This window comes from Lygodium microphyllum, chromosome 10, assembly GCF_053477565.2.
Source record: "Lygodium microphyllum isolate KBCC chromosome 10, Lygodium_microphyllum_v1.1.10, whole genome shotgun sequence".
NCBI classification, from domain to species: Eukaryota; Viridiplantae; Streptophyta; class Polypodiopsida; order Schizaeales; family Lygodiaceae; genus Lygodium; species Lygodium microphyllum.
In genome coordinates, this window is record NC_141144.1 from 136,701,146 (window position 1) to 136,714,487 (window position 13,342).

Sequence of the window (13,342 nt, forward strand, 5' to 3'; positions counted from 1 at the left end):
CTCTATCAACAGAAGACGTTTGCCCACCGGATATCTCTTGAAAAGAAGTTGCAGATGCTCGCTATTGATGATAGTCCTTCCATGACGGACCACATCAACATATTACAGGATATGAGGGATGAGCTTGCATCCCTCAGTCGGACGATATCTTCTGAAGACATGGCTATGATTCTCTTGACTCAGCTGCCATCGCCTCGGTTTGATGTCTTCTATACCAACCTTCTTACTTCGAGGACCCGTGCCTAGCTTGTATGGGAGGAGCTATCCCCACTTGTCTTGGAGCATGACGAGCGACTCAGAGAGGTCAGTGCTAGTGGATCTGACTCCACTAGAGCCTCTGTTGCAGGTTCGGGAGGACAGAAGAAGAATAAGAAGTCAAAGGCTAAGAAGGACAGTTCTTCAGGCTCTGACTCAGATTTAGAGAGACCGAAGTGCCCACATTGTGGGAAAGGGACATATCCTGAGGAGAAATGCTGGAAGAAGTACCCTCACCTTCGTCCGGGAGCGAAGGGTGGATCTCCATCGAAGCCTTCTTCTACCTCTACACCAGCTGTTACCCATGAGTCAGTGTTCCTTCATATCCATGCTTTGGAGGAGGATCCTTCTTCCGTGGCTGCAGTGTCTTCTGCGCAGCCTTGGTTAGTGGACAGTGGTGCTTCGAGTCATATGACTCCCCGAAGTGATTTGTTACAGGATCTCCGTCCATCAAAGGGTTCAGTCATTGTTGGTGACATTTTATCGGTGCCTATTAGTGGTGTTGGCACATTGGCTTTGTTTACCGAGCGACCTTCGAGCTCCTTTTCACAGGCCCTACATGTTCCAGATTTGGGCCTTCCCCTCCTCTTAGTTTATGGCCTTACGAGGCTTGGCACACGAGTGATCTTCACTGAGCATGCCGTTGTTATTGAGGATTCTTTTACAGGAGCTGTCTTATCTACAGGTTGGCAGGAGAGCGGGCTTTATAGGCTCCATTCCCCTTCTTTGATGCAGGGTCCTCCGCGGCAGTCTATTGCTACACCCGTTCCCACTTGTGCACCTTCTATTCCACAGGTTCCTTCCCATCCCCCACCTTCTCCTCCGGTGGTTCCCTCGTACCCCCCATCCCTTTTAGCGGGGGACGATCTCGGTGATGCGGCTGTGGATTCCCTGGCCCCTAGTGTTTTGGAGGGGGATTCCCAGGATCGTGAGGAGCTCCTTCAGCAGCAGTCTGTATCGACGGATCTCATCGACATTGGCATTCCTCTTGCCACCCCAGGATCTATTTCTTCTTCGGCTTTCAGCCACATCCAAGATCTGAGAGGGGTTGTTAGCAGTCATGTTTGTCATGCCTTGTCATCTCCTGCCTGTGAGCCTCAGTCTAAGTCAGACGAGGACATTAGGAGCTCTGACATGTCTGTCATGTGTTATGAGGGGGGAGGCTAGTCACTCTCGACTGGCTGTCTTAGGATGTGTATTTCTTTTTGGCCTCTTTTAGTGGGCAGGCATTGGTTGCCCGGCCACTTTTTTTGGTCACTGATGTGGGGCGCCCATTTTAGGGCATTTTTAGGGTTTGTCCTTTTGCCTATTTACAGGCAGCCCCCCTCCCCACTTGATCACTTATCTTCTTGCAGATTCCAACTCTCCTTCTCCCCCGTGGTGGTGCTGCCATCATCATCGGCCTGATCTGGTGCCCTCACTGACGTTGTGGGCTGCGTGTAGGGACTGATCAGTCTCTTTCCGCCTTCCCGTTTGTATTCAGCATTCATTTCAGTCAGTGCAGATTTCTCTTCCTTATTTTCTGCTTTCTCTCTCTCTCTCCCTCCGTGTTCGTATTCCTTCTTCCATAGCACACTCTCATAAAATGGCCATCCTCCAAAGAGGCTTTTAGAAGAAAAAGAGAGGAGTGTACCTATGAAATGCTTATAACACAATCAAAGTAGAAGTTGAAAAACTTGCAATTGTAATCAAAAGCCCACATCCTCTAAGCCCAAACCAAAAGCATTAGAAGTACAAGGTTAAGCCGTGGGGAAAGAACTTTAAGCCAATTAGATAGATCAGTTGTAAAGATCAATGACATGCAAGATGATAATGGAGAATAGAGAGTAAGAGATACATATGAGTATCTAGGAGGGGATGCAATTCTCTATTATCAAGTGGATGGCATTCAACAATGTTTTGATTAGGTGCTAAAATAAGATATCCAAGTCAAAGTAGTGTGGTGGTTGGCTTTTGTGATGAGCTGTAATGGCTTGGATCTTGCTATAGTACCTTTGTCTTAGTGGGGGATCTCATGGAAGGGGATGCCTACTATACTGGATCTCTAGAGTTTGCTCTAGTATCAACCCCCTCGAGCTCTAATGTTAGGGGATTTTGATGAGGTATGTGTGGTTGGAAGTTTTGAGAAGCGTGTAATAATTGCTAGTTGGTACTCCCTAGCGTGTTGCTGTTGGCCGTCTCAACAAGGATTTGCTATGCCTATTGATTTTGAAGGAAAGAGGTTGAGGTATCTTTGATTGTGTAACTCCATGATCCATGAGTGTGAGCCAAAGCCATTTTTGAAGAGGTAGTGAAATCTTCCTTAGATCTCTTAGTAAGCTGGGTCTCTAGATGGTGTATCTGGCTTTCTCTATACTTAATTGATCGAATGATGTGTGAATTTGGTCAATTGAGAATCTCAAACTGTGCGATTGGTATGTATTCACATATGATAAACTCATCATGTGTAAGATGGAGAAGATGGTCTTAGTGTAGCAGGCCATCTTCGCACCTAGTGGCTAGATTGGTAAGCTCCATGTCCTGGCTAGACTAGTGTGCTCTATGTCCTTTGGTTATTCGACTTTATAATTTCTGCTCAAATCACACTAATCAGCTTCGTTTGCTGAGATGAAAGGGAGGGACCTCCTTGCTGTACTTGAGAAGGGGAGCATATCCATTTGTATCCCAAATTAGGTGCTCACTTGTGCATACCAATAATGTGTGTCCACACATAGTGCCAGCTGTTGTGATGACTACAAAGCGAGTTGAGAGTATCTTTGATGTGGGAGTCTTGATTATCTATGTAGAAGGGTCATTGTTTGGAACAGGGCTTAGCCACTGGTGGAGCTGCTCGTAGCTGCACTTGTAAAATCTCAAATGGATCTGTTCGCTTACTTTGGATTAGGCAAGAGATATCATCACCAGTGGTCAATTCAACATCTTCCAAATTTCAAACACTTCATTTTGGATTGATTCCCTCTTATACGCTTGGTCCGCATATGGATATACAATACAACAATGTGGGGATGGCCGACCTCTCAAAAAGGCTAAGCTGTGTTTGTGGCTCCTTGAACTGAATATAGAGGCATAATGTTTCTCTAGTGCTGCATGAACCGAATGCAGGCAGGCCAAAAACATGCTGTGGGACCGAATGCAGGCAGGCCAAAAACATGCTGTGGGACAGATCACAAACAGGAGGAAAAATAGATTTGTGACTATGCAAGCAGGTCCTGGTCAATGTAGTGAAGAATGTTCTGATTATTTGTGACTATGCAAGTGGGTCCTGGTCCTGGGATACAGTGTAGTGAAGAACGTGCTTAAAAATTATACATGATTCACTTACATCCATGTGTATTAGGCGTGGTGGTACATTGCCACATCTTATCCTCCTAGATGATGATGCAGAGGATCTGGTTTCTGCTAAAAGAGAGCTGTAATCTGTTAAATGGCACCTGGTTCCCCCACAACTAATTTAGTTCTTAAGGCAGCAGAAGAAAAGAAGTCTCAAAACAAATACAGCATGGCTGGAACAGTGGTTTGTTCTTGACAATTCCTACCTAGATATTGTAGTAGAATATTAGTAGAATATTCACAATTGTGCCCAATTAAGTGACATAAAGCTTACCATTTGCACAAGTCCATGATTGTAGTCCAGACTATTGAGGATCTTGGTCAGAAGTCAAAATATGGCATGCAGTGAACATTCAATTTTACCTATTGACTCACAACATTATAAACTTTGGGCCCCTATATCTATTTTTCTTAGATCATTCGTGTTGTCCTTTACACAAGACTTGTGATTTTTCTACAGTATCGATTGCTCTCTCTTCAGAAATAAGCAGTTTTGTTTACCGCCACTTCTTGTGTCCTCCTTTTTTTTTTCCAGTTCACGCAGTGCTGTTGCACCACTTGAGCGCCTCAAGATTCTATTACAGGTAAAATATTGACAATGTTCCTGTTATAAAAAACTTAAAAGTAACTTTCTTAGAGGTTTGCAAACTGCAAGGAAATGTTGCAAGTATGTGATATCCGGTATCCTTCACCCTAAGGAACAGATATTCTTGTTGAATGTCAAACATGGTTTCATGTTAACTCCCACAAAAAAGTTAACTGAAATTACTTTCCTTATTTGGAACTGCTACCCATAGCTCAAATGCAATGATAATGCTGCGTCACATAGCAATCTGTACCATAAGTCTTGTATCACATTGCGAATGCAGGAACATGTGCTTAATGCTCTTCACAATGCCTTATGACTTCGAGATATTCTTTGGAAAAATAGTAGGCAAAAGAACAGATTTTACTCATAAATTCTTGCTCAATTTTATTTTTGAAATTTAGTGATAGAGGTAAGAAACATGCTTCCTGTAATATAAACCCACTCGACATTGTCTTCTTGAATCATATTCGGTGCAAACCCTCAGCTGTGGATCAGAAGCTGAATGATACAAAATAACTTTTAAGAAAAGTTGCAGATTATTGGTCTGAGTTGTAAGTTTTTAATGGTAGTTATGTTAGACACTTAACTTTTGTTTCTCCTATTGCATTATCAAATCAAATATATCCCGTAAACCAATAATTTGATGAGTGCACTATGGCTGTTGAAATCTGTTCCTATTCATGCTAGCTCTTTGATGTTTACATTGTGGTATTCACAATACCTAGTACAATGCCAGTTTGCAGAAGTGCAATGGAAAGCTTGTTTTCCTGGAATGATTGCAAAGTTATGAGCAATGCAGTGTTCTTTGTCAACCAGACATGAATAGCTTCTATTGAGAAACTTTAATGTATGATATTTGCTTCCCTTGTTTTGGCAGCTGAGAATCTGCTACCCTGGTAGCTTGAGTGGGTTAAAGCATGTCCGCACATATTCTACCAATGCTAGTTCTTGAATGAAGCCAATAGAAACAAATTCAAATGTGGCACCAAACTAAATGAAAATAAAAGACCTGATGCTTGTGCCAAGTTAATATTTTTGGCTGATTGGGTAAAATTGATAACTGCTTCCAAATCTTACTGTCAAGAACAAAGGTTCAACAGCATACACTTTTATTGCAGGGATGCTGAAAGGAGTCCTAACTTGAATCACCTTCCCCAAGCTGAAAAATGATTATAGGGTCTTTCATTTTAGTAATTTGGTGTATTCTATTCTATGTTGGTTGTTTTCTTGGCTATTAGATTTAAGAGAAATCGGGGCTTGCTGGTGACAAGTGTTTTCTGAACTTCATTTTGAAGAACTGGCTCTCTGCCACAATTGTGGGCTTTAGTTCATCATGCATTTGGTTGGGAAAAGACTTTACCTTTGTCCAAAGTTACAAAGATTTGTGTGTACCATGTATTGGTTCATCTTCACATGAACTTTCACTTGCTTACTGCAGGCAAGGTGTAGGTTTCCTTTCATAATGCTCTATAGAACATGGTTGTCATCTTTGTGACATATTCAACTTGTATAAATAATTGGGCAAGCTCTATCGAGTTTCACTATGGTCCATCCTAATGACTCCACAACTCTACATGATTATGGCATGAGTTGAGAGATCTCCAACATGCTTAAACAAATTGTTAGATACTCCTTACATTGCAAACAAGATTTGCTGAAAATGAAAATACAATTTGGAAATGGTGGGAAACCTTTGATGTATGGGAGAGCGATCAATTTGGAGGAGGCTGTTAGGGTGTAGGTAAGGCCAAAGGATTGAATGATTTAAGAGAAGTCTGCAATCCTTTGATTTGATGATATCTTGGTTCCAAGTCATGCTTTCTAAAGTTGCTATTTCAACTTCTTCCACGGACAAACTATGAAGAACATTTATAAGAACCTCATTTAAAGTAGCTAGGCAAAGTGCTCAATGTCGAGGGTCTCTCAAAATTCCAACTAGATGCTTGCGTTTTAAGAACACCTTTAAAAGTTTCATTTGTTGACCTTTACCTCGGCCTTCAACATCATTGAGAAAGTTCCTTTAAAAAAAGAGACATTTTTAGGAAATGGAGTAATTTTGGATTTCTTTCAATAGGAAATGACGAACCTTAATGCTTGCACATGAGTTTTTAGCCCTCCACCATTCAAGAATTGTGATAGAGTTGGTAGTAGTCCACGAGAGTTTGCTTGTACCTTTGCAACTTTGCTTTTGCAATGTTCTTATCTTTCTCCTTTTGCTCCAAAAGCGATTTTAGTGAAGCATTTTCCCCATCCAAGGTTGAATTTCTTTGCGTGTCTTTTGCCATGATGTGTGTGCTATTAATTTGCTCTACTGATGAAGTGTTGCTCTACTAAAATCACTTTTGGAATAAATGGACTTTCGTTCTATCTTTTGGTTTAACCAATGCTTTTATACTTATCAAGTGGATGATGAAAATATAGATAGTGATGACATACTCGTTTATATTAGATAGTGATGTATATATATACTCATTTATATTAAGTTGCTAGAGAGAAGTTGTTTTACAAAATTAGCCAAGTGCAAATTCTTTTGCATGGAGTTGTACCTTGGATATGTCATCTTGATTATGGGGATTAGGATGCAACCATGATGCATCCATGTTGTTTGATGCAATGGCTTATGTGTGCTCATCACAGATCTCCTCCATCTTTGTGATGTGATCTTTCATGGTTGGGGGGTCCGTGATAGAGGGTTGCTATAGCTTCATGTTGAGGGTTATCTTGTGGACAAAGGCCTTGACTTGATAAAGAGAGGACAATTGGGTCTAGATTTTAGAGACATTATGGATTCATCATAGATGGATGAGAAGTGAATCATTGCATCTCATGAAGATGAAGGAACGAGCTTTGGATTTGAGTTGGTTTTGTTGAGAGTCATCTCTTGCCACGTCAGTAGTGCCACGTGGCAGTTTTGCCATGTGGCTGCAGTCGGTGGATTGTCTGCCGATTGCAGTTAGCTGCATTAAATGCAGCTGACTTGGCTATTATGGGCATTTTCTCAGGCATTCTTTTCAGCCTTTTTAAAGGCTGAGTTTCTAGTAGACTTCCACACTTGTATTTGACGGTTTTGAGACTGCTGCTGATAGAGACAACACTCCGGACTGACGGAGATCGAGGTCCTCAAGGCAGAGACATACGTCGATATTCTCTCTGCACCCGTGTATAATTCTGCATCCTTATACAACATTCTTCACTGCAGATTTTTTGCGTTTCATTCTCTCTCTTTCTCTCTCTCTAGGAGATCAACTGGCCCTTGGTGAGAGATGAGTCGAAACTCTCTTCAAGTGCTCGTGTAGAGTTTTGACCAAAGCCCAGTCTCATTGGGACAATCTGAATGCTAGGATTTGTTCTTTAATTTTTTTGTCTTGTACACCAGCCGTGATAGCCCATATAGAGTACTTGACGGTTGCTCAGGAGATACGGTTGGAAGTTGACTAGATGTACAATTGGATGACCCTTATGAAGAGGGTTTCTTTGGAGGTGCAGATGCATACCTTGTCCGTGAATAAGTCTTCTTTTCTTCGGGAACACATCAACAAGCTTTAGCAGCTTTAGATGCAGGTTCAAAATGCGGGGAAGCCCATGTCCTCTGAAGACATGGCGATCACTTTAATGTCCTAGTTGTTGCTACGATTCAGGACTTTTTATTCCACTCTTATTGCTTCAAAGCCGGAGTCGCTCTTCGTTGGGAAGAGTTAGTTCCTATGGTCTTGGACCAAGAGGAACAATTGAAGGGACAAAATGCTTCAAAATTGGAGGCATTAATTGGTCAAGCCTCTCAGAAGAAGAGGAAGGACCAAAAGAAGGATGATAACAAATTGAAGAAGGACAAAGAGAAAGAATCGACATGCCATATTTGTGGTAAGATCGGCCATTGGAAGAAGGATTGCCCCATCAAGGACAAGAAGGACACCAAAAAGGACACGAAGGATTCTGGAGCAGTGGTTGCACCCTCATCAGCTGCTTTTCTTCACTTAATGGTCATTGAGGACTCTACACCAAAGACTTCTGATGCTGCGATAACAGCTTCCCAGGCTTGAGAGTGGATCGTGGACAATGGTGCCTCACAACACATGACTCCTTCGACAGTTGGTATTGCCCATGTGCGACCCTCGCGTGGGGAGATTCTCATAGGAGACAACTCTTCTGTGTCTATTGCTACACGGAGTGAGAAGCAGTTGATTCCAGATGGACATGGTGGTACCCACACTTCCGAGGTGTTGCATGTGCTAGGTTTAGGGTATCATTTGCTTTCGGTACATAAGATTTGTTCTCTTGGTCTCTTCGTGGAGTTTGACAGTGATGCTGTTTGAGTCCTTGATCGTGGATCGAGGAAGTTTTCTCTTTAGGTTATGAGGAGAATGGCATCTACAAATTGAAGTCTTCTTCCGCTTTTACCTCTTAGACATAGTCTGAGCTATGGCATGCTCGGTTTGGCCACTTGAACTATGAGTATTTTCGAAAGGTGTCGTGAGGATTGCTTGTTCAAGGTTTGCCGAACATAGCGGTGAGCTAGCAGCCATGTGTCTCTTGCATTTGTGGGAAACAACATAGGGATGTGATTTCCAATAAAGCTTCAAGGTGGTCTACTTCACCTATGGAGCTTGTATCTACGGATCTTTGTGGCCCGATGAGGAGTCGTCCTTAAAGGGAAACTTGTACTTCATGTTGATTGTAGATGGCTACAGTAGGATGACATGGGCCTACTTCTTGACGTTGAAGTCGGATGCTTTTTTCCACTTCAAGGATTGGCTTTTCTTTGAGGAGAACCGATCGGGTCGAAGATTGAAGACCTTGTGATTAGACAAGGGTGGTGAATTTGTTTCTAATGAGTTTACTCATTTTTGTGCAGATAAAGGCATTCACTAGGAGTTTGCTAATATTAACACTCCTCAAGAGAATGGCATTCTGGAGCGGAAGAACCGAACTGTGATCGAGATGGCATACACCATGATGAAGCACCGACAGACACCTTAGTTTTTGTGGGCCGAGGTAGTGGCTATGGCAGTCCACATCATCCTAAATCGATCCCCCACTTTGGCCGTTGATAGGATGACACCTTTTGAGGCTTACTTTGAGACTAAGCATGATGTCTCTTATTTTAGGATCTTTGGGTGTGACGCCTATGTGCACATCCTGAAGACGCAGTGTGATAAATTTGAGGCGGCTTTCCGATATGAGGTATTTATTGGCTATAACTCTCAGTTCCAAGGTTATCGCTTGTATGATCCCGTGAAGCAGGATGTCTACACAAAGCCGAGATGTGTGGTTTGTGGAAGTTTCGGCCATAGAGGGGGGTGAGGAGTACCCCGTACTTGGAGATCTAGGAGAGAGTTGGGCTCCCGAGAAAGTTCCTTTGGAGCCAGAGCCTCTCGATGTAGGTTCTCTTTCAGATTCCGAGTCTTCTCTTCCACTGGCTACCCTAGTGGAGATCTCGCCGGTGGATGTACCAAAGTCTTTAGTAGATGGGGAGTGTCGAGGAGAGATCTGGCCTCCTCCTCGTCGGGCTCGTGACACACTTCGTGATTCAGGGATTGAGGGGGTCCCTAAGAAGTGGGAACCGCAGCATGGACTGCGGAGGTCACAGAGGTAGTAGACACATACTACAGAGCTTGTTTGCTCTAACTACTTTTTGATGTCCCGTGTTATGTAGGATAGAGAGTCTACATCAGTGAAGGAGACTTTACAGTCTGATCATTGGCGGAAGGCGATGGAAGCCGAGTTGGAGGCTATTGAGCGGAATGGCACTTGGTTCCTTGTGCCTCATCTCTCTCATAAGAAGGTGATTGGTGTCAAATGGGTCTTCAAGACCAAGTACCATAGTGATGGCTCGTTGGACAAGCACAAGGCTCACCTTGTGGCTAAAGGTTTTGCACAGTGCCCAGGTGTTGACTTCCATGATACTTTTGCCCCTATAGCTTGCATGGCGACTATTCATGCTGTTCTTGCCTTGGTTGGACATAGGAGATCGCTTGTTTTTTAGTTGGATGTGAAGGCGGCCTTCTTGAATGGTGATTTGAAGGAGGAGATTTATGTAGAGGAGCCTCTTGGCTTTGTTCCTCTGATGGGTAGGTTTAAATGTTAAAGAAGCACCTGTTGAGGTACACTCATGAACCCAACCAAGAGACCTACAGCAAAACATAGATCAACTTGTGTGTTGAGGAGCCAAATCAATGAGCCAATCAACTGACAGTAGCGAGTAGCATCCGCCAAAGGAGAATTTGCGTGTGAAGTGGCCTTCCAGTTCGGATCCATAGGAGTAGAAATGGACCGACAATCCTCCATCTCAAAAGTCACCAAGAGCTCTTGTACATATCTTTGCTGAGAGATGAAAATCCCCCTTTGAGACTGATAAATCTCATGGCCCAAGAAGAAATGGAGAAGTCCTAAATCCATCATCTCGAACTTCTAGTGTAGGGTTGCTTTCTTCTCTTCTAACTTTTGGGAATGAGCGCCTGCAATAATCAAGTCATCTACATACAAAACAAACAACACACGACCTCCCTCGAAAGTGTACATAAAGCTACGGATTGGCCCTAGAGCGCTGATATCCCAACAAACAACACACGACCTCCCTCGAAAGTGTGTACATAAAGCTACGGATTGGCCCTAGAGCGCCGATATCCCAACTTGGCCTAGAGAAACGAATCAATCTTCTCGTTCCAAGCACGAAAGCTACTTGATTGATTTCATGAGTGATAGTCAACTTCTAGCCATTCATGCCTGACGTATCACTATTAAGCCCATAGATTTGATTCTTGTTCTTAGGATTCGCAACAACAAGGATGCGGAGCTTGCTCCAGGCTGCTCAGAGGATACTTTGGTTTCTGAGGGGGACCTTCGACCTCGGGTTTTTCTATCCAGTAGGTATAGGTGCTTCTGATCTTGTTCTTGCAGGTTGGAGTGATTCAGATTGGGCTGGTGATGTGGATCGAAGGCGGTCTACTACAGGTTATTGTTTTACCTTGGGTGTTGATGCTATCGCTTGGAGTAGCAAGAAGCAACCCACGGTAGCCCTATCTTCGACTGAGGCAGAGTATCGGGTTGCGTCTTCTACTACATGTGAAACTGTGTGGCTTCGGCGGTTGTTGGAGGAGCTTGGCTGTCCCTAGACTCGTCCTACTATCTTGTAGTGCAACAATGAGAGTTGCATTGCCTTGGCACAGAATCTCATATTCCATGCTCGGACGAAGCACATAGAGATCTGGTATCACTTCATAAGGGAGAAGCTTTTGGATGCGACCATTGATGTGGAGTACTGTAAGACTAAAGACAATCTTGCAGTTTTGTTTACGAAGGCACTTCCCCAAGCTTTACTTCATCGACATTCTAGATCCCTACATCTGCTGCCTTGTCCAGGATCTAAGAGGGGGTGTTGAGAGTCATCTCCTGCCACGTCAGCAGTGCCACGTAGCTGCAGTCTGGACTGTTCGACTGCAGTCGGCTGCATTAAATGCAACCGACCTGGCTATTTTGGGCATTTTCTCAGGCATTTTTTTCAGCCTTTTTAAAGACTGAGTTTCTAGCTGACTTCTACACTTGTATTTGACAGATTTCAGCCTGCTGCTGACAGAGACAGCACTCGGGGCTGACGGAAATCAAGGTCCTCAAGGCGGAGACATATGCAGATATTCTCTCTGCACCCGTGTATAATTCTGCATCCTTATACAACATTCTTCACTGCAGATTTTCTGCATTTCACCGTCTCTTTCTCTCTCCCTCTCTTCTCTCTTTGTAAACTCTTTGTCACGGTCATTCACTTCCACATTGCTTCACTCTGACAGGTTCCACAAGGTTGCCAAATCTACTATAGTCCCAATTCAAGGACCCACAATAGATGCGGAGTAGGTACAGTGATGAAATTCTAGAGATTGAATGCGTCAACTCAATCTTGCAGGACCATATGGCCCAATTTGAGGCATTGAGCTTGTCTTTCTTTGGGAGACTGGGAAGGGTGGCATTGTGAGGTTTTTTGCCAAAGGAAGAAACCCTCCAACCATGGCACAATGTGAGGTAGTCGAAGTGTGTGGATGAAGAGGCAAGATGAGCAAGTTCGAAGTGGAATCACAATTAAGCGAGAGACTAATAAGGCACTCTTTAAGTGCTTGCAGGTTTGTGTGAGGATCATCATGTTGTATGCAAGATCCTTGCTATCTTTTTGGGTTAGACCAACCATGAGTGTTTTAATGGTTGGTATGGTTGTCAACATAAATAGGAAAAGCATAGCAAAAAGCTTGCTAGCTTTAAGCTAGCTTGTGGAGTCATGATGTGAAGATAAATGATTGCATGGCAGGTTGAGGAGAAAGCTTTTGGGAGTGCTTATAGGCTTGAATGGCAGTGATTTTACTAGACATGGGCAAGCCGAAGGTCTTACTCGGAAGGAGGGTGACAACTGCAATGGTGTGAGTTATGATGATGACTACAACGATCATGAAGATCAACGCCATATGAAGCAGCTGCGATTGCTAGCATGCTTTGCAGTAAACTAGTAAACCGTGCTAAAGCATCATCGTAGGAAGGAGGCTTGCTTGACACAACCTCAACTCAGCAACTTGTGGGCATGGAGCAGACTTTTATCATGATCAAGTCGGAAGGCATCCAGTGCAGCTTGCTTGGAGAAATTATTGCATGTTTGACAAGGTCCTTTGCTGGAGAAGCACTACAAGGATTTAACAAGGTCCGCATGTTTCCTGAAGGTTGCATGTCATGCCAGTGATTGCAGTTCTTTTGTGCCATCTAAGCTTCAAGGACGATGATGACAGAATTGAAAATGAACGAGTAGGAAAGTGGAGTAGCCAAAAACAGAACTAAATCAACCAATTAGAGTATCGACAAAAGGGAAGTGGTATTCTTCAAGCTAGTGATCATAAACAAAAAAGGGAGGCTGGGAGAATGATGAAATTGTTGAGGAAGCCACTTACAAAGAGAAGCTTATGTGGAAGCAGTTCATCGTGGCCAGCTAAAGGGCTGCCTAGCATCATGGGACTTTAAGGGCAAACGTTAGCATGTTGGCTGTAGCCCTGACGGTTTGTCAGGCCCATATGTTTGCACTAGCTGTAATAGAGGAGCTGGATGAGTGGCCTAAATAGCTTGCATATGACCTTATTTTCCTTCTCCTTCTTGATCATTCACCTCTATCTCAATATTTCAACTTCACTTTTCAATTAC

At 43.4% G+C, this 13,342-nt stretch overlaps 1 protein-coding gene across 3 annotated transcripts in view; it reads left to right on the plus strand.

Annotated features, from left to right (window-relative positions):
• LOC148030600 (mitochondrial adenine nucleotide transporter ADNT1-like) overlaps window positions 1–13,342 on the plus strand; it is a 45,450-nt gene that overhangs the window by 10,282 nt on the left and 21,826 nt on the right. For all 3 annotated transcript variants that reach the window (XM_087686947.1, XM_087686949.1, XM_087686948.1), the window contains exon 3: window positions 4,121–4,169. In XM_087686947.1, coding sequence (XP_087543073.1) covers window positions 4,121–4,169 — 49 coding nt within the window. The remainder of the gene's footprint in view (window positions 1–4,120; window positions 4,170–13,342) is intronic.